At 46.8% G+C, this 19,967-nt stretch overlaps 1 protein-coding gene across 1 annotated transcript in view; it reads left to right on the forward strand.

Moving 5' to 3' along the window:
* Positions 1-19,967, forward strand: part of ST8SIA2 (ST8 alpha-N-acetyl-neuraminide alpha-2,8-sialyltransferase 2) — a 62,739-nt gene that overhangs the window by 29,453 nt on the left and 13,319 nt on the right. The window contains exons 2-5 of the mRNA XM_004271671.3: positions 4,084-4,146; positions 6,205-6,333; positions 10,396-10,653; positions 15,108-15,401. Coding sequence (XP_004271719.1) covers positions 4,084-4,146; positions 6,205-6,333; positions 10,396-10,653; positions 15,108-15,401 — 744 coding nt within the window. The remainder of the gene's footprint in view (positions 1-4,083; positions 4,147-6,204; positions 6,334-10,395; positions 10,654-15,107; positions 15,402-19,967) is intronic.

The following is a 19,967-nucleotide window of genomic DNA, read 5'->3' on the forward strand; positions in this document are numbered from 1 at the left end:
TAGTGTTTATACTCCCACATTCCAAGAGGGGTGGCACACCACATCGTGCAGGGCCACATGGAGTAGCACCAGGTCACTTAGGAGGGAGGGGAGGGGGAACTGTGGACAAAAGCCTTTATTGTGGTTTCCATAGGAAGGAAGGGTGAAGCAGGGTAAGCAGTCTTAGGATTGGCTAGTTTGGATAACTTCAGCAGACTCTGGGGCATAGGAGCTGTCCTACCTGTCTGGGACAACTGTAACCCCTCGTTATATTAAACCAGATAGATGCATAGATGTCTGGTACCTAGCTCCAGGTGATTATGGCAGGTGGATAGTGGCCCAGAGGATAAGATCCCACTAAGGGAGGTGGCAGGGGTATGGGCTCTAGATTAGTTGATTTGTATTTGAAAGGTGCACTCCCAGGCCAGTTGTTTACTATCTCTAGGAATTTGCTAACCCTGAGAGGAGCTGTCCCTCCACAGTCAGCAAGGTCCCAGACGTCAAAGCATCAGATAAAGAAAATAAAAGACATGGTTAATACACACAATCCAGGGGCTTCCCTTCTAGTGTGGCGAGCAGCTGAGGAAGATGAAACCAGAAACCAATCTCTAGACCTTGGTTTCTTCAACTATAAGAGGAGGAGTTTAGACTATGTCAATGACAAAATTTCTTTCAAGTCTCCCATCTGTGATTCCATGAAATAATTAAATATGAAAAGGTGACAAATGCTGTAATAGAATGCTTTGGGAAGAGAAGGAAAAGGTGGCTGAGAATTGAAAACTAAGATGGTTTTGAGGGGAAGCACAGGTGTTGGGCTTGGGGTTTAGCATAGGAAGGTGATGGGATGGGTTGGCTGATGGAGGGGATTCATCTTCTCAGAGGCATTAGGTAGAAAACAAACATCAAAGCAGAGGTTCTCAAATGGAGGCCATTTTGCCTCCCTGCCCCAGGGGACATTTGACAATGTCTGGAGGCACTTTTAGTTGTCACAATTTGGGGGTGTGGGGAGGGCTGCTCCTGGCATAAAGTGGGTAGAGGCCAGGGATGCAGCTAGAACACCCTACAATGCACAGGTAGCTGCCCAACCCCCAACACCCACATTGAAATATCAATAGTGCCGAGGTGGGGAAACCCAGAGTTAGAGGAAGGACTGGTATGAAAAAGTGCATGGTTTGTGGTGCCCACGTCAGCAGGACTGGATGCTCCCCAGGACCTGGCCTGGAGGCAGGAGAAGAGAAAGCAGGAGGAAGTTGTTGCTCAGCATTGAGTCCTCTCCAAACCCCTGGTTGCGTTAAACCAGATAGATGCACAGATGCAGTGCTCACCTCACCTGGAGTCCTCTCAGATTTCAAGAAAGGTGCTGAGCAGAGTTTGTTGAGGTTTGCTGTTTGTATAAGCAGAATTTTAAATTTTTATGAAGGTTTTTTTAAAATTATATTTTCTCTTAGGATTTCTTCTTCCACTTCTGAATTTTAAAAGTCCTTCACATATATTCCTCACACCTCATCAAGATTTGATAAATATCCTCTTCCATTTTCTTACCAACTTTGTATGGGTTGCCTTCTTTAAATATTTAACTGTTTAATTCAGTCTTCCCCAGAGGTGCTATAAGTATGCTTGGTAATAAGTAAGATGATTTTAGGAATTCCATTGGTAAATATTTTTGTGGTAATGGTTTTGTGTTCTTTTCAAATGAGTATATAATCATGATATCGAACCCATATTTTCACGGATGGTGTTGTGTAGGTTAAGAAGTTTTTAAAAGATGAGTCCATTTAAAAACTTAATAGATAGTAGTATGGGTGATAAACAAAATATGGCAAACTGCTGATAGGAATATGAGAATTACTAAAGTCTGAGAAACACTAGTTAAATCCACTTGAAATTTATAAGTCAGGGAACACTTACATGATTTCCCTCCAACTCACCTCCAGATTATTAATCAACTACTTCAAACCATTTATTGAATTTCTCGTTGATAATGATTTTTAAAAATCATACATCAATTCTCATGTGCAGCATTTCTAGACAATCTTTTTTGTTCCAATAACCTTTCATTAGTATTGAGCTATGACCACACTTTTAATTACTTACTTGACTTAATATCTGGCCCAGCAAGTCTTCCCTCCCCCAAGGAGTGCTGATTTTGAGGACTGGGGTCAGGGTCAGGACATGTGAAAGGTCAGTGTCATGTGGACAGCAGCGGGCCCAGGAAAGCCCTTGGGCGCTGACCTAAGTAGATTATGGCTACAGGCCAGAGATGGCCAGGTATTCCCAGACCCTTGGATTAGATGTGTGAGAAAGCCGCCATCCCAAGGGTAAATGAAGAGAGACAAAAAAGAGATATTACGCATTGATTTAAATGTGAAGAACCAATGATACTCTGTGTAATTAAGAATTAGACTGTGTGTAATGAAATTTGAGACCTGAAGGGAGACCTGAGATGAGGCACTGGGTGAGTCATAGCACACGTCCTGTTGCCTGGTCATCCAGCTAAGAGGCAGAATATTTCCTGTTGCCAAATAACGTTGAAAGGACATTTCAGTCTATCAGGAAAAGACACACGCGTGCGCACACACACACAATGTTATATCTCCAAGTATGTGAATCCTAAAGAAAGCAGATAGAAAAATCCAGATTTAAAACCAGTGAGGAGTTAGGCATTAACTTCCCCCAAAGAGTTCTTATTAAATCACAGGATTCTTTAAATATACAGCTTTTGCAGTGATTTTAATTATTTCTTTGGAGTGTGCCAACACCTTGACTGAAAGGCTAGATGGAACTTTTAAAAAATGATAGATGTTAAAAAATGATAGATGATCTTATTTGCAAAGCAGAAATAGAGATACAGACGTAGAGAACAAACGTATGGACACCGGTGGGGCAAAGGGGGGTGGGATGAATTGGGAGATTGGGCTTGACATATATACACTATTGATACTATGTATAAAATAGATAACTAATGAGAACCTACTGTATAGCACGGGGAGCTCTACTCAGTGCTCTGTGGTGACCTAAATGAGAAGGAAATCCAAAAAAGAGGGGACATATGTATACATATATCTGATTCACTTTGCTGTACAGTAGAAACTAACACAACATTGTAAAGCAACTATACTCCAATAAAAGTTAATTCAAAAATTAAAATAAAATCACAAAAAAATTATAACTCTCCAAAAAAAAAATGAGAAAAGTGTGAAGAAATATCTCCTCAAACCACATATCCTATAAATCAGTGGTGAAAAAACTATTTAACTTAATAAAAATAATTAGTCTCACGTACAACTTTTAAAAAAACACACACAGAGCACAAAGTGGGCTGGGTACCAGGGGCAGATGGATTCATCTCTCCCCTTGGCCCAGTGTGATTAGCGAAGCAGGGTGAAACTTCATGGCCCCCATCCAGAATGGAATCTGACAGAACTGAAGAGATGGTGGGGCTGGAAAGGGCCTTAGAATGCTTTTACTCCAAAAACCTTTTCCTCCAGAGGAAGACGCAAAGGACCCCATTACTCACCCATCTCCTGCTCCCTGGTAAAGTGACACCATTAAATATTATTTTTCCTGCCCCCCAAAAGCAAATCATTCTCACATTTGGTTGGAGGCACTGGTTGAGTCAGTCTTGCTGCCTCTGTTGGACTTCTGATGTCTCAAGTTTGGAGATCATGTGATGGACAACGTCTTACCACAGGTGAGTGACGGCCAGCGAAGACCAGGGGCAAAGGATGAGTCCGGCTAAAGGAAATACTGAGTCATGCTGCAGCAGGTGCTTAGTCAGGCTCAAGCGTGCTAGCCTATGGGCTTAACCAGAGGAGACAAAGGAGTTTGTCTCAAAGCTCAAATGAAATCCTCAAGTGGAAACCTTGGTGAGAATTGAAACAATGTCCAAGTGAGAGGCCGGGGAGGATCTAGGAGGTCTACTTCCTTGAAAATGCCTGGGTTTGTGGCTGGGCCAGGAGGTTGCCCATTTCTGGAGAGGCCTAGGTGAGATTTCATTGTCCCTCTGTAGTCCTCCAAGGCGGGCTGTGAGATCTCCTGGCAACTGAAGAGGGCTTTGCAAAGAAGAGCTGGGTTTATAAATAATGTATTTCCTTTGTCTTGCAGGAATTCTGGAGGCAGAGGTACAATCAGATCAGCTGTGAACAGCTTACATAGCAAATCTAATAGGTTTGTAAATTAGATTTTGTGTTCATTTGTTTTTGCTGTAAGGCAGCTATTAATCTGCTTCTCCTCTTTGCTGGATGGTGCCCTTCTTACTTAGCAAATAGCAAAGAGATCTGTTTCGCTTCACTTTGGCTTTGCATTTCCCTAATCACTTTTGGGGGGGGCGGGGGGAGTTGTCGATAGGAGAGCCCGTGAAATGGCCCAAGGTCTAGAGGCTGCAGAGATAGAAAATTCAGATGAGTAAGAGTCTCTTTCTGCAAAAGAACCCACTCACTTGGAGGCACTTGAGCCACCAATGAGCTTATTCATAACTTGAATTTTTGCCGAATAAAGGAGACTCTGAAAGGAATCAGGACTTTCACCCAATTTCATTGTGGTAGATGGCTTGTCCAGGAGGTAAAGATAGAAAATAGAGCATTCAGGAACTTTGCTGAGACCTCTTAAAAATATTTAGGAAGTCAATTGAGAAATGTTAACCTTGATTACTGAAGGCACACTCTAAATTCTAAGAGTGTTTCCTCGGATGACGGTCTTTGGCCAGAAGACACCTTGATACAGGAGTGTGAGCAAACGCCTTGCAAGCCAAAAAACTCAGGCTTGCCACTGGCTATGGTTGGACCCTACCCAGTCCCCATCCAGAGGATATCTTCCTCTTCTATACCTTCTTTCTATAAATGGGGAAACTGAGGCTCAGAGAGATAAAGTGATTTGCCCATAGTCACACAGCTTATGAAATCTTTTCACTACACCCTCTGCTTCTGTTCGTGAAAACAGCAAAAATTGCAAAGGGTCAGGTCTTTTGTTTCCTTTCATAGCTTCCCTTTAAGCCTGCAGGCTGGAGGAATGCATCCACCTTACTCAAAACCCTTGAATTTTCTGTTCTCTGCAAAAGTTACATATTTTTGAATCCCACACAAGTAATATCGGCCAGAGGAGTCAGGAATATTGGAAATGGAGGTATGTGGGGAGAAAGTGCACCCCCAAATAAATTCCTTTCTACCTACAAAAAGCAAAATAGAGCGTTGGGTTTAGACCTGTTAAAAGGATTTCATCTTTTCTAACTTGGCTGTTCCAAGATAAATGCAGAGGACATAGTTGTTTGCTTTGAATGCTTTAAAGCTCCAGAATTTGGCATCAGAAATCCACTTATCATTCTAACTGAGAGAATCTGCTGTCAGCACAGACAAAAGGAACTTGCGATGTGACCCACATGCATCTGTGTGCATCCGGCAGAGGCAGGCTGGCTCCTACACTGCCTTTTGAGATGTAATCGTAACCTAGTTTCATAGAAACCTACTAGCATAGATTTCAAACATCTGAATTCAAGCGGGTCCTGTAACGCCTGAGTCAGGTGGAAAGATGGTATGCACCCAGAATTATGATTGGCCCCGGGCATTCAGAGCCAGCCAGCAACTTCATCCATCCAGGCACCCCCCCAAGGTCAAATTCAAATTCAAATTCAACAAACATTTATTTAGCAGCTGCTATGTTAGACCATTGGGGAATATAGAAATGAGTGAGGGAACTCCCCTGTTTACAATCTAGTGGGAGAGAGAAACAGAGCTAGGATAACTCTGGAACTACACAGACGTTTGAAGTGGCATCTTACAAACGAGGGATAATGAGATAAAGCTACATCCCATTGCCCCAATGTGAGTTTTTGTTTCCTCTTTATTAAGTTTGTAAACCATCTTATGATACTTGGTTCTTAATTCAACTGCTCTTCGGAGTTTCACAAAAGCGGCTTGAAGAAGTATTACTATTAGGACAGCGACGGCTAGGTTTCACTGGGAGGAAACATTGGGGGTTGGGGGTGGGGAGAAAGAGAGTTCATCACCCCCTTCCTGTGTCCCAGAATATATGTAGGTAATACCTGAGGGAGAGAGTTGGTGCATTCTAGAAGATAAATAGACTTCCTTCCCTTCTCAGGTAATAACTGCAATTTTGCTCCTCCGAAGAAGTTTACATTCAAGCTTGTGCAAAAACAGAACTGTTAGACTTGTCATTGGTTTGCTAACAGATCACGTCTCCCCTCTTCCTCTTTCTTTTTCCCCCTTCCAGAGCTGAAGCTGTAATAAATGGCTCCTCGTCCCCGGCTCTTGTTGACAGAAGTAATGAAGGCTTTAAGCGTAACATCCAACCAGCCTCGGCCAAGTGGAGACACAACCAGACGCTCTCTCTGAGGATCAGGTAGTGGTAATTACCTCTAGGACAAGAGACAGACTTGGCCTTCTTTGGCACAAGCTGGCAAATTGCCGCTCTCCATCATCTAAAGAAGTCAGGATAGAAATAAACTGTTTACCTCCCGCTGAGGCAGGTTTCATCTCTCACTGATCAATTGGAAACAAAAACCCCAGGCAAGCCCGGCAGCCCAGCACATGTGTGCGGCGACTCAGGCCGGGGAAGTGACAGGAGCAACTGGCTGAGGCCCTGGGTTTGGAGGGAGTGAGGCTCTTGGGTCAGCAGCAGTGAGAGCCAGGGGCGGGGGGGATCACAGATGGCTTCTCCCAGAGGACCCCAAAGCAGCAGTCCTTGCCTGGCATCCATCCCCTTTCAGAGGCGATGGTCCTCCCATTTGTCTTTGGAGAGCTGTCTCCTCCCACAGCCCGTGTGGCTTGAGTAGGCAGCCAATCCCTGATGACATGAAGAAAAGCTACAACTGGGCATCAGGTGACCCAGGAGCCGATGGGACACCTAACTACAAAGGGAGAGGTCTGTTTTAGCCAGAGAACAGCTCTTGTCCTGATCTTTGCAGAGTGATGTTTCCAGAGCAGTGCAGACATTGCTGGGTGGCGGGAATGGGGAACTGTAAGGAAGGGATTCCAATGTCAGCACTTTGGCCTCTTGACTTCGACAGAGCTGTGATAGACGCAGCAAAGAGTGGTCAGTATAACCCAACCATTCACTTGCAGACATTGTGCTGGGAGCCGGGGGCGTTGACATGAATCAGACATGCTGGCAGGAGGCACAAATGTAACAAAGATAGAGCAGGGCAGTGTGATGTACACATGAGGCGGTGTTGCCTCATATAAATAGGTGGAGATAGATCATACTGAGGAGAGTACTCCATTTTGTAAGGGGGCTAAGAGGGCTGGCCAGGAAAGGCTTGCCAGGAGCAATGGGTTTTGAAGGATAATTAGGAGTTTGCCAGGCATGCCAAGCTGCTGCCTGAAGTCTGGTGTTTGTGCTGTGTTGCTGGAGCACCCATCAGGAGGAGGGAATGGAGGTGAGGAGGTCGGTGCAGTAACCAGGACCAGACAGGAAAGCCTTGACTATCACAGCCCCAGCTTCCCAGCCCATCATCATGGAGAGGAAGCTGAGAACAGGGGGCTGGGGCATGGCGGTCAGCCTTGACCATAGCGACCATACAGAGCAGGGAGCTTCCCCCTTCAGGTGGGCTCACCGTCAAGATGTCCCTACCCCCAGGTTCTTGAGGCTTGGATTTGGGGCCTGAGAAAGTGTGGGGAGTAGAGAGGTGTGAGATTGGAACCCTAGCAGCTGAGAAGGCATCTGAAGGAGCTGACTCCTGTCACCACCGTTCTGCCTCGCCTCATTCAAGGCCTCTTCTGAGGGCCCCTGGCTGGGCCCTCGGCCTTCACCTTACACCCCAACAGCTGCCACCTGCGTTACTCACCCCCGGTCAGCAGCCCTGTGAAGGACGAGTCCTCGGACTGCTGTAACAAATTTCCCCAACTCAGTAGCTTCACACAAGAGCAATGGATTCCCCTAGAGTTCTGGGGCTCAGAATTCTGAGCGCTCCCTCTGAAGGCTCCAGGGGAGAATCTGTCCTTGCCCCTTCCGGCTTCTGCTGGCTCCAGGCATTCCCTGCCGTGTAGCCATGTCACTCCAGTCTCCGCCTTGTCTTCACGTGGCCTTTCGCTCTGTGTCTGTGTGTCCCCTCTCCTATCTCTGATAAGGACACTTGTCATTGGATGTAGGGCCCATCAGGGTAAGCAGGATGATCTCGAGATCCCTGATTTAAATACATGTGCAAAGATGCTGTTTCCAAATGAAGCACCTCACAGGTTCTAGGGTTAGGAGGTGAACATATATTGGGGAGGCCACTATTCACCCCACTACACCACCTGTGAGTGAAATCCTCCTGCCAGCACAAGCCCACCTCAATCTCCACTCACTCTTTCTCCCACCACTGGGTAGAGAAAAGGATATTTCCCCCTTTCGGAGAAGACCAGACTGTGGCCGCCATGGGGATCCTGCAAACACACAGCTACCTCGGCAGGAACAATGTGCCTTCACCCAGGGGGGAAAAGGATTTCCTTCATCTTCCTTCAATTAGTCACCAAAATTATTCATAATAAAGATTCTGTGACTGATTTGGAATGATGTTTAATAATCAGTAGTAATTTCTCACAATTAGTTGGAAATTAATTCATCCACAGAGGAGTTTATCTATGGGCTTTCTGGGGGCTCTCTTTGCTTTTAAATACTCTGGGGGTAAGTAATTGCAAAGGTTTCAGCAATGTCCAGACCATATTAGTTTGTAAAGTTGTGTCATCCCGGGTAAAGCACTATAAATAAAAACGATGTTTTCTGTTGTATCTCTGTTTTCCATCAAGAGATACAAATTATGCATCAAGAGTGGTTTCCTCTGCATGAAAGCACGAGATCCAGACTATTGATGAGGCAAGACCAGTGGAACAGGAGCGCTGTGCCCTGTCGAGCATTCTAGGTGCCCCTTGGTGACGCCAGAGGCTCCCAAACCTGGACCCACCTTAGAGTCCCCTGCAGAGCCTTTGAAAGCGTGCTGAGACCCGGGCCACACTCAGAATCAGGATTTCTCGGGCGTCAGCCTGGAGCCTCTGAATCCTTTATACTTCCCCAAATAATTGAATGTGCATCCTGCTGGGATACACCACAGGTTGTGACCATCTCAGATCACACAGGCTCTCGGGGATCAGTGTTAGCATCTGTGCCATGGGGCAGCCACCTTGCACATCCTCACATTCGCAAAGCGTGTGAAGGTCCTGTTCCTCTGGGGCTTGGTGGAAGAGAACAGCATCATTGTGTCTGTTCTAGATGGGGGCTCGCCAGCTGCAGGAAATGAAATTAATTCCAGGTGATCTGGGTACCAGATTTCCTTCTCTGGATGACTTGAATCATTTCTAAAAATCTTTGGGGCAGTTTACACAGTTTTTAAAAGGAAACCTCCAGTTAGGATCCTCACCTTCCTGGGGGCAGGAATGAAACTCCCCTGGTGATTCTGAGAGGATTCCTATCCCTTTTCTGACCACATCCCATCCCATCTATGTGCTTTGCTAGATGATTCTGGAGGTTTCCCCCTAAAAGTCACGCTGAAGCCTAGAGAGCTGTCTTTTGATCACCTTTGTTCTGAAACAGCACAAAGCAACGCTGCTCTGTGGGACCAGAGAGGTATCAATATTTACAAACTCCAAACAAGCCAGCAGTGAGGAGGGCCAGGGAGCACACAGCACAGAAAGGACCAGTGCACGGACGGCAGGACACGTTCGCAGTCCTGTAAACGGGGAGTGGTTGACACACCTCACAGTGTCCACACACCCACTCGCCCCCTGGAAGGCCCCTGTGCACAGAGAAGGCTTCCAGGGAAGAAAATTGGCCACTGAGGAATGAGGGACCCCTGTCATTCCGGTTTCCAGGTCCTAATTCAGGACTGCCTGTCAGATGGTGGCCCTGAATCCCACTCAGAGAGGGGAGTATGAGATAGGATGACCATGGTCTGGGTTTGCCCAAGACTCAGGTACAGTTTGTCCCTGGGGTACAAGGCTTTCAGTCTAAAACCATGCTTTCCTAGGCAAACCAGGATGGCAGGTCACCCTTCCTTCCAGGGCCCTTCATGATGAGCTCGCATTCAGTCCTGATGAAGTCATTTCCCAGGGCAGGTATCCTATCTCCTAGAAGGAGGACCAGATCGGCCTCTGGGCCGTGTTGCCAGTCTCTGCCCAGAACCAGAGATTGGAGATTCTCCAGTCAAACACATAGACGGGATGAGATGTGGTCAGAAAAAGGATAGAAATCCTCCCAGAATTACCAGGGAAGTTTTATTCCTGCCCCTAGGAAGGTGAGGATCCTAACTGGAGATCTTACTTTAAAAACTGTGTAACCAGAGATTCTCGGAGGGCATCTGACCTCTAGCTGCCCCTGTGTGCTGGGCTGCATCAGTCCTGCAGGGTGACCAAGGAGAGGAAAAGCCGGGTTGGCAAAGGGCAGGTAGCAACAGGAGACTTTTTCCTCATGTGTGTTTGGTTTTCATAGGAAGCAAATCTTAAAGTTCTTGGATGCTGAAAAGGACATTTCTGTCCTCAAGGGGACCCTGAAACCCGGAGATATTATTCATTACATCTTCGACCGAGACAGCACAATGAACGTGTCCCAGAACCTCTATGAGCTCCTCCCCAGAACCTCTCCACTGAAGAACAAGCACTTCGGGACTTGTGCCATCGTGGGCAACTCCGGGGTGTTGCTGAACAGCGGCTGCGGGCAGGAGATTGACACACACAGCTTTGTCATCAGGTAACCGCAGTAGGCCCCCTAGACACAAAGTGACGGGCATATTTAAGTTGAGCTTTGCCAGTTGTCCCAAAAGGTTGAAATAAGATTAGTTGGGTGAGTCCCCTTTCTCAACCTTGACTGTCCATTAGAATTGCTCGGTAGCCTTGGAAAGTTCCAATGTCCAGACTGCACCCCAGACCAATTAAGTCCGTCTGAGGGGTGGGGGCATGTAGCCCAGGGAGCCTGAGGGCTTCTGGTGTACAGCCAAGATTTTTTTTTTTAAACATCTTTATTGGAATATAATTGCTTTACAATGGTGTGTTAGTTTCTGCTTTAAAACAAAGTGAATCAGTTGTACATATACATATATCCCCATATCTCCTCCCTCTTGCATCTCCCTCCCACCCTCACTGTCTCACCCCTCTAGGTGGTCACAAAGCACCTAGCTGATCTCCCTGTGCTCTGCGGCTGCTTCCCACTAGCTATCTATTTTACATTTGGTAGTGTATATATATATGTCCATGCCACTCTCTCACTTCGTCCCAGCTTACCCTTCCCCCTCCTCGTGTCCTCAAGTCCATTCTCTATGGCTGCGTCTTTATTCCTGTCCTGCCCCTAGATTCCTCAGAACCATTTTTTATTTTTTACATTCCATATATATGTGTTAGCACACGGTATTTGTTTTTCTCTTTCTGACATACTTCACTCTGTATGACAGTCTCTAGGTCCATCCACCTCACTACAAATAGCTCAATTTCATTCCTTTTATGGCGGAGTAATATTCCATTGTATATATGTGCCACATCTTCTTTATCCATTCCTCTGTCGATGGACACTTGGGCTGCTTCCATGTCCTGCCTATTGTAAATAGTGCTGCAATGAACATTGTGGTACATGTCTCTTTTTGAATTATGGTTTTCTCAGGGTATATGCCCAGTAGTGGGATTGCTGGGTCATATGGTAGTTCTATTTTTAGTTTTTTAAGAAACCTCCATACTGTTCTCCATAGTGACTGTATCAGTTTACATTCCCACCAACAGTGCAAGAGGGTTTCCTTTTCTCCACACCCTCTCCAGCATTTATTGTTTGTAGAATTTTTGATGATGGCCATTCTGACCGGTGTGAGGTGATACCTCATTGTAGTTTTGATTTCCATTTCTCTAATGATTAGTGATGTTGAGCATCCTCTCATGTGTTTGTTGGCAATCTGTGTATCTTCTTTGGAGAAATGTCTATTTAGTTCTTCTGCCCATTTTTGGATTGGATTGTTTCTTTCTTTCAGTATTGAGCTTCATGAGCTGCTTGTATATTTTGGAGATATATCCTTTGTCAGTTGCTTCGTTTGCAAATATTTTCTCCCATTCTGAGGGTTGTCTTTTCATCTTGTTTATGGTTTCCTTTGCTGTGCAAAAGCTTTTAAGTTTCATTAGGTCCCATTTGTTCATTTTTGTTTTTATTTCCATTTCTCTAGGACGTGGGTCAAAAAGGATCTTGTACAGCCAAGATTGAGAACCGTTGGTGTAGAACAGAGGCAGGCAGACTATGGCCCATAACCTGTTTTTGTCAATAAAGTTTTACTGAAACACAGCCATGCCCATTCATTCTCATATCCTCAGTGGCTGCTTTCTCACTGCAATGTAGAGTTGAATTAGTTGTACAGAGTTGAAGAATTGCAACAGAGAGGGCATATAGCCCACAAGCCTAAAATATTTATCTGGCCCTTTGCAGAAAAAGTTTGCTGACCCCTGGATAGAACCCAGCACAAAAGTTTGGTTAAAAAAGTCTCCTGGGCTGGCCAGTTGTTGGCCCAGGTTTGGAAAACTCTTTTAAGGTGTATTCTACTAGTTCCTTTATTCTCCTGTAGACAAAATCTGGGAAGTGAAGGGGCGACAGAGAAACTTGTATTTGTACTTGACCATCATTCTCTCCAAAGAGAGAATGAGGTCTCATTCTCATTTCTCATTTTCCAGTCGCCTGGGGACACATTTGGACACAGTTACTCACGGCCCTGATACCTGACCCCCAATCCAACTCAAAAACAAGGCCTTGCTGTCCCCTGGTCAAAAGTAGGGCACACAGAGCCTCGAGTTTCATCCCAAACAGCACCCCAGCACTGGCAGAACCGCATCTCACGTTTCTATCGGGACTCTCTTGATGCAAAGAGAGCCTTGTCCCGGGCTTTGGGAAGCGGCCTTATCACAGAGCTCCCTGGACCTCAGGACGTGGGATTAGATGGTGTGCTGACTCCTGCATCCACTGTGATGCACGAGCTGCTGCAGCCCCGCAGCCACGCTTGTTTTAGTTTGTTGTCCTTTCCCAGGTTCTGTCTGTGCCTGGCGTACCCAGTGGTCCAGTCCTGTTTCTCAAAGCTCTCCAGTCAAAAAACTGGGGATGGAGGGGAGAAGGGACAGGAGAAGGGAAGTGGCAGGTTTGTCTGATTGGAAGCCAGAGAAGGGGTGAGGGTAGTTCGGGAGGGCGTTAAAGGTATGGTCAGAGGGCAAAAGCTGACCCTGGCAGGGTCTGATCACCTCCTGGGGAGCCTGGCCGCGTTGAAGGCGGCCTTCCTGACCTGGTTTCCATATTGAGTTTTCAGTGCTCCACCCAGCCTGGCCCCAGGATTTCCAGAGGCCACAGCAGGTTCTAACCAACAGTTTTTTGTTTTGCTTTGTTTTGTTTTTTTGACACTTGCACAGCAAGATGAGTGGTATGATGTCTGGAGTCCAGTCTTGGCTCTGCTGCCCATTTGTCACGTGACTTGGAGCGTGTCACTCCCCTTTCTGGGCCTCAGTTTCATCATCTGTAACCTGGGCGGTTCGGCTGGCGGTCTCTGAAGTCCTTCCATTAGGCTCTAGCCCAGTGTCTCCAAACATAACGAGCGTATGAATCACCTGAGCTTATCAAGATGCAGAGTCATCAGGTCTGGGGTGGGGCCCGAGACTCTGCATTTCAAATACCCTTGTGCCGATGAGTGGACCGCACTTTGAGAGGCACGGCCACAGCATGCTCTGCCTCTCCCAGGACTCACGTCCGCAACGGTCCACACGCACTTGGAAAAGAGGGACCTGAAACACCACGGCGAGAGCCACTTAGAACAATGTGTGGCTGTACTTTGACCTTTACTCTATGGTTCTCACAGATCTGCCTGTCTATGGGGCCGACTTGTGTGGTCTTTCAGGACAAAAGTCACACGGTGCCACTGTGTACAGACCCCCACTGGCTGCCAGGTGGCAGCATCCCTGACACACAGACCCTTTGCTATCTCACCTTGCTTGCCTCTCTCACCCCATCTCCTCTACACAACATGCCCCCATCAGAGCAAATCACCTGCCTTCCCCTAAACACCCACACTGCTTCATACCCCTAGGCCCCCGTGATACATTTATTGGGCCTGAAATGCCATAGCGTGATGTTTCCTAAACTGCCTGGTTATAAGACTAAATATCAATTCCTCAGCTCACCTGCTGAATCTGGACCTCTAGGTGAGGGACCTGGGGATTCTGGTTTTTTGGTGTTTTTTTTTTTTTTGCGGTATGCGGACCTCTCCCACTGTTGTGGCCTCTCCCGTTGCGGAGCACAGGCTCCGGACGTGCAGGCTCAGTGGCCATGGCTCACGGTCCCAGCCGCTCCGCGGCATGTGGGATCTTCCCGGACCGGGGCACGAACCCGTGCCCCCTGCATCGGCAGGCGGACTCTCAACCACTGCACCACCAGGGAAGCCCAGGGTTCTGTATTTTTAACCACTGCCTGAGATGATCCTTCTGCTCTTGCAAGCTGGAGAAACACTCTCCTGAGGTGCCTTATCCACAGACGGGCTTCTGCTCTGCCATCCTTCCAGACTTCCCGTGATGGTCACCACCTCAGGAAGCCCACCCGATGCTCCTCCCCGTGAGGATGATGATAACAGTTAACATGTACTGAGCTCTCACTGTGGCCCAGCAACGTTCTAAGTACTGGGTGTCTAGGGACTGCCTTAATCCCTGGGAGGGGATGCTGTTGTGATCTCCGTCATAGCTAAAAAAAACTGTTGTGGCGCTTCCTTAGCCAGGAGGAAGCTCTCAGAAAGCACAGAGAGGTTGATCAGGTTACCTAGAATCACACAGGTAGAAAATATCGGAGCTGAATTCTGAACCCAGGAGTGTGTCTTCAGAGCCCTCACTCTGTCACCTAATGTGACCAGGTCACACCTGCCTATAGCATGGTCAACTTGTGGGCTGAGGGCTGACTTACAGGCAGGCATTGTACAACCCCGGGGCCCAGCAAGGTTCTATGTATGTGCTAAGGGCCCAGCCAATATGTGTGTCAGGAGAAGAAAGAACAGGGATGACAGGAGGGCCTGGTGAATTCAGGAGGATGCCCTACGTCTTTGTTTGGGGATGAGAAGGATGCAAGGAGAGATCAAGGATGGATAAAGTTAAGTATAAGCAGCAGTGCCTCAGCTTCCCCAAAAGGACCATCGCTGCCTTTTTCTCCGGCAGGTGCAACCTGGCCCCGGTGCAGGAGTATGCCCGGGACGTGGGGCTCAAGACAGACCTGGTGACCATGAACCCCTCTGTCATCCAGCGGGCCTTCGAGGACTTGGTCAACGCCACGTGGCGGGAGAAGCTGCTGCAGCGGCTGCACAGCCTCAACGGCAGCATCCTGTGGATCCCCGCCTTCATGGCCAGGGGCGGCAAGGAGCGGGTCGAGTGGGTCAACGAGCTCATCCTGAAGCACCGCGTCAACGTGCGTACTGCATACCCCTCTCTGCGCCTGCTGCACGCCGTCCGCGGGTGAGCAGCCACGGGGTGCGGGGGGTGCTCGAGAGGCGGTTTTCCTTTCCCAGGTGCATTTGCAGCCCAGCTCCACCACTCACTCGTTGTCTGACCTCTGCAAGTTGCCTGGCCTTTCTGAGCCTCCCTTCCTGGAGGAGTAGGCTGGCTGGCAAACGTGTGGCATGTGGCGTGCCAGTTCTGAGCAATCTGTTGCCCCCACCCAGAGAGCAGTGTGGAGAATGATCCTCGGACAGCCACTGGGTGGAGGAGGAACCACAGGGGGGCAAAAAGGAAAGCAGGAATATCTGTTGGGAAGCGGTTGCAAGAGTCCAGGTTGGGAATCACTGTGGCTTCGACTGGGACAGTGGTAGTAGATATGCAACGCTTTGGTCAGATTTGCTAGAACGTTTGGAGTAGAGGCAGCAGGATTTGCTAATGGATTCTATTTAAGGACCTCAAGGGGTGAGAGAAAGAGAGAAATCCAGGATGACTGTCAGGGTTAGAGCTGGAGCAGATGTGTGGACAGTGGCGCCATTCCCTGTGATGGGAGAGTCTGGAAGAAGTCTGTGTGTTTGGGCATGTTGAGGAAGAGAGCTCTTTCTTGGGCATATTCACTGTGAGATACCTGTTACAAATACATCTCATGACACTCCTGACTGCCAGCTTGGCCCTGCATCCAGTGGTCCATCCAACCACCTGGCAGTTCACAGTCCTGCTCTGGTGACATAAGACAATTTCTGGGGGACATTGGAATGATCTTCACTGGGGCCTTAGCCTAACTTGGTGTGACCCTAGGAAGTCCTTTGAGCCACCCAGAAAGAACTGTTGCTGTCTTCATAAAGGTGACCCCCGACCTGAGGCACCCAAGCCTGTGACCAGCACTGGTCTAATTAGGATGGGTATCAATACAGAAACCCATTGCCCTCAAGAAAGACCTAGAGAGACATTCAATGAGAGGCAGCCACATTCGTGGCTGATGGAGAAGAGTGATATCTGTATGGACCCAGGCTCGCTAGGGCTGCATTCTTTATCCTGGAGGTGGACCTGTCAAGCCTCCCTTTGGCACTCACTTCACCCCCTCATGGAGGGGGGCTGTTGCAGCAGCCCGCATCTCATGGATTTAGGCTCCATGCCTTTAACATTGTTCCTTCCTGGAAGGAGGAAAGTCTTTATGTGGTTTGGAGGTCAGAGGATATGAGGGAAAGAGACGAAGTGCCCTTTGGTAAAGAGAAAAAAAGTCCCTTGGCTAGGGAATGGGCAACCACCTGGAAGAAACTGTGCAGCCAGAACTATTTCCAGCTATAATTGACTCACTTTCACCTGTCAAAATAGCGTTAAGCACCAGTAATAAGCCCTTTAAACAAACGGGCTGTTAATCCTGAGATTGCAACATCTTCCTTTGCAGGAACTCCCGGGAGGAAATACTGCAGGAGAGATGGATGGGAAAGGGTTCTCCTTTTAGCAAGGGGAGGGAGCAGGAATGAGGGCTTCAGGGGCCTTGGGATGGATATCTGACAATGGCCCCCTCCCTCTGTGCGGACATTGGGCCCTATAGGGTTTGGGTCCAGTAGGGCATCACTGAGAAGGTGGGCAATGTCTGTATTGAGAGGAAGGGCTTGCCTCTGTTCCCACCAGGTGGGAACTTACCTGGTGTTTACTGCAAGAGGAAGAATGAGCTGGTGAGGGATGCAGAACAAAGGCATCTGAGAAAACAACAAGGGGTCATAGAGAAGAAGGCTGAGGAGGAATCTGGCTAAGAGGCAATCTGGCCTAGCATCAGGAACATGAGCTTTGGAGGTAGGGACACCTGGGTTCACATCCCAGCTCCGTTACTCCCTTGGTTGTATAACATCCTTGACCAGGTGGCTTGTCTCCTGTGCCCTGCTTTCTCTATTTATACTGGGGAGCAATACCTACGACAGAATGTGTGTCCTGTGCCAACACAGGGGAGACAGACAATCAGTCATAACTACTGTGATCATGGCAGCTGCCACCAACCCCCAACCAAGGGATTAGACTTGTCCTGGAGACTCAAGAGGTAGAAGCAGGACCAGAGGGTGAAATCACTGGGAGGGAAACTTATTTAGGCTCCATTTAATAAAGGAGTCTATAGAACAATGGACTAAGTCAAATTCACCTGAACTTTACCTCCAAGTTCCAATATGGGCTGTAGTTTGCAGAATAATCTTATTTCCTTATTAAAACTCTGTTGTCCAACAAACACCCCATTTATGCGGTGGGACAGGATAAACACTTTTTTATTGTGGTAAAATATACACCACATGAAATTTACCATTGTCAACTGTGCAGTTCAGTAGTGTTAAGTATTTTCACATTGTTGTGAAACAGACCTCCAGAACTTTTTCTTCATGCCAATCCAAAACTCTGTACTGATTAAACACAAGTCCCCTCTTCCTCGTATATCCAACCCCTGGTAACCACCATTCTACTTCTGTTTCTATGATTTTGGCTACTTTAGGTGCCTCATATAAGTAAAGTAATATAGTATTTGCTTATTTGTGACTGGCTTGTTTCACTTAATGTGATGTCCTCAAGTTTCATCCATGTTGCAGCATGTGTCAGAATCTCCTTCCTTTTGAAGGCTGAATAATATACTATTGTATGTATATGCCATGATTTGTTTATCCATTCATCCATCCATGGACATTTGCTTTTACCTCTTGACTCTTGTGAATAGTGCTGCTATGAACATGGGTCTGTGAATAGCTCTTTGAGACCCTGCTTTCAATTCTTTTGGATATCCACTCAGAAATGGAATTGTTGGATCATACCGTAGCTCTATTTTTAATTTTTTAAGGAGCCTCCATACTGTTTTCCATAGTGGCAGCACCGTTTTACAATCTACCAACAGTGTACAAGAGTTCCAGTTTCTCCACATTCATCCAACACTTGTTATTCAATTTATCCACATCCTGACCAACACTCATTATTTTGGTTTTTTGATAGTATAGCCCATTGAAACCATTTTAAAGTGTACAATTCACTTAGAAGAAATTCACTCTTATAGAAAAGCATAGGGAATCTCCTTATGACCTTGGGTTTGGCAATGGTTTCTTAAGTATGACACCAAAAACACAGGTAACAACAACAGCAGCAAACAACAAAATAGATTAAAATGGACTTCATCAAAATTAAAACTCTTCGTGTGCCAAAAAGACAATATATCAAGAGAGTTAAAAAGCTACCCATAGAATAGGAGAAAATATTTGCAAATCATATTATCTAATAAGGGATTAATATCCAGAATATATAGAGACCTCCTATAACTCAACAACAACAAAAATCAAACAACCCTATTCAACAATGGCCAAAGGACTTGAATAGACATTTCTCCAAAGTAGATATACAAGTGACCAATAAGCACATGAAAAGGTGCTCAACATCACTGATCACTAGGGAAATATAAGACAAAACAACAATGCGTTACAACTTCACACCCACTAGAATGGCTATTATCAAAACAGTGGAAAATAACACGTGTGAGGAAACTAGAATCCTTGTGCTTGTTGATCAGACTGTCAAGTGGGAATTGACTTTGAGCACCCTAGTGTCTTCATCTTACAAATGAGGAACTTGATGACCAGACAAGTTGGGTGATTTGTATGAGGTCACCCAGCCAGTAAGAGTCACAACCATGAACTTAACCACATTGTCTCGCTTTAATGCAATGCACCAGATGTAGCAGAAATTCACACCCACCCAGTTCTGGATTTGGGGGTGCTATGAGCTCAGAGGGCTGGGAGCTGCTGCACTGAAGATGTGGTGTTAGTAGACCGCAGTGGATAGCAGCGTGTCAAGACTCCACCTGCACAGCACCGTTATCGCAAGCACAGGGCAGCTTCCCCACCAAGCAGCACAAGCGGGAAGGTCAGGACACCTCAGAACAGCCTTATAAGATAGATACTATTTCCATCCCCAGTTTACTCATAAGGAAACAGGCACAGGAATGTGAAGAGGATCGCCCAAGATCACTCAGATGGGAAGAGGGGGATTAGAATCCACATGTAGAGGCTTCAAAGTCTCTACTTTTCCCACTGCCACCCGCCTTCCCATATCCTTGACACACAGACTGACCACTGTCTGTTGACCATTGATGCCCCAAAGACACTAATTGATTAGATTAATGTTGACTTCATGGAGATCTTTAAGAAGAGGCCACCAGCACCCTGTCCTGCCAACTGTTCCCATTTTTACCAGTGACTTACTTGAAGGCATCAATTGTCTGCTTAGCAAATTCACAGGTGATGTGACTTTTGGGGAATTCCCAATACTGGGGGCCTCAGAGTTGAATCCAAATTTCTCTTGACAGGCTGAAACAACGAGCCAATCTAAGAGGAAGAAATTTCATATGAATGAATGCAAGATTCTGTACTTGGGTTCCAAACAGTTGTACAGGTAAAAAGGGATAAACAGTACCAACCATCAGCAGATGTGTGGTTGCTCAAAGGGATAATGTGATCTTAGCATTACACATCCATAGTAATGGATGGATGGGTAACATCTTTGAGAGTCAGGGAGGTCAGCGATGGATTGTTGGAGAATCACATTCCGTTTTGGGTACCA

Source organism: Orcinus orca, chromosome 2 (genome assembly GCF_937001465.1).
Source record: "Orcinus orca chromosome 2, mOrcOrc1.1, whole genome shotgun sequence".
Classification (NCBI taxonomy): domain Eukaryota; kingdom Metazoa; phylum Chordata; class Mammalia; order Artiodactyla; family Delphinidae; genus Orcinus; species Orcinus orca.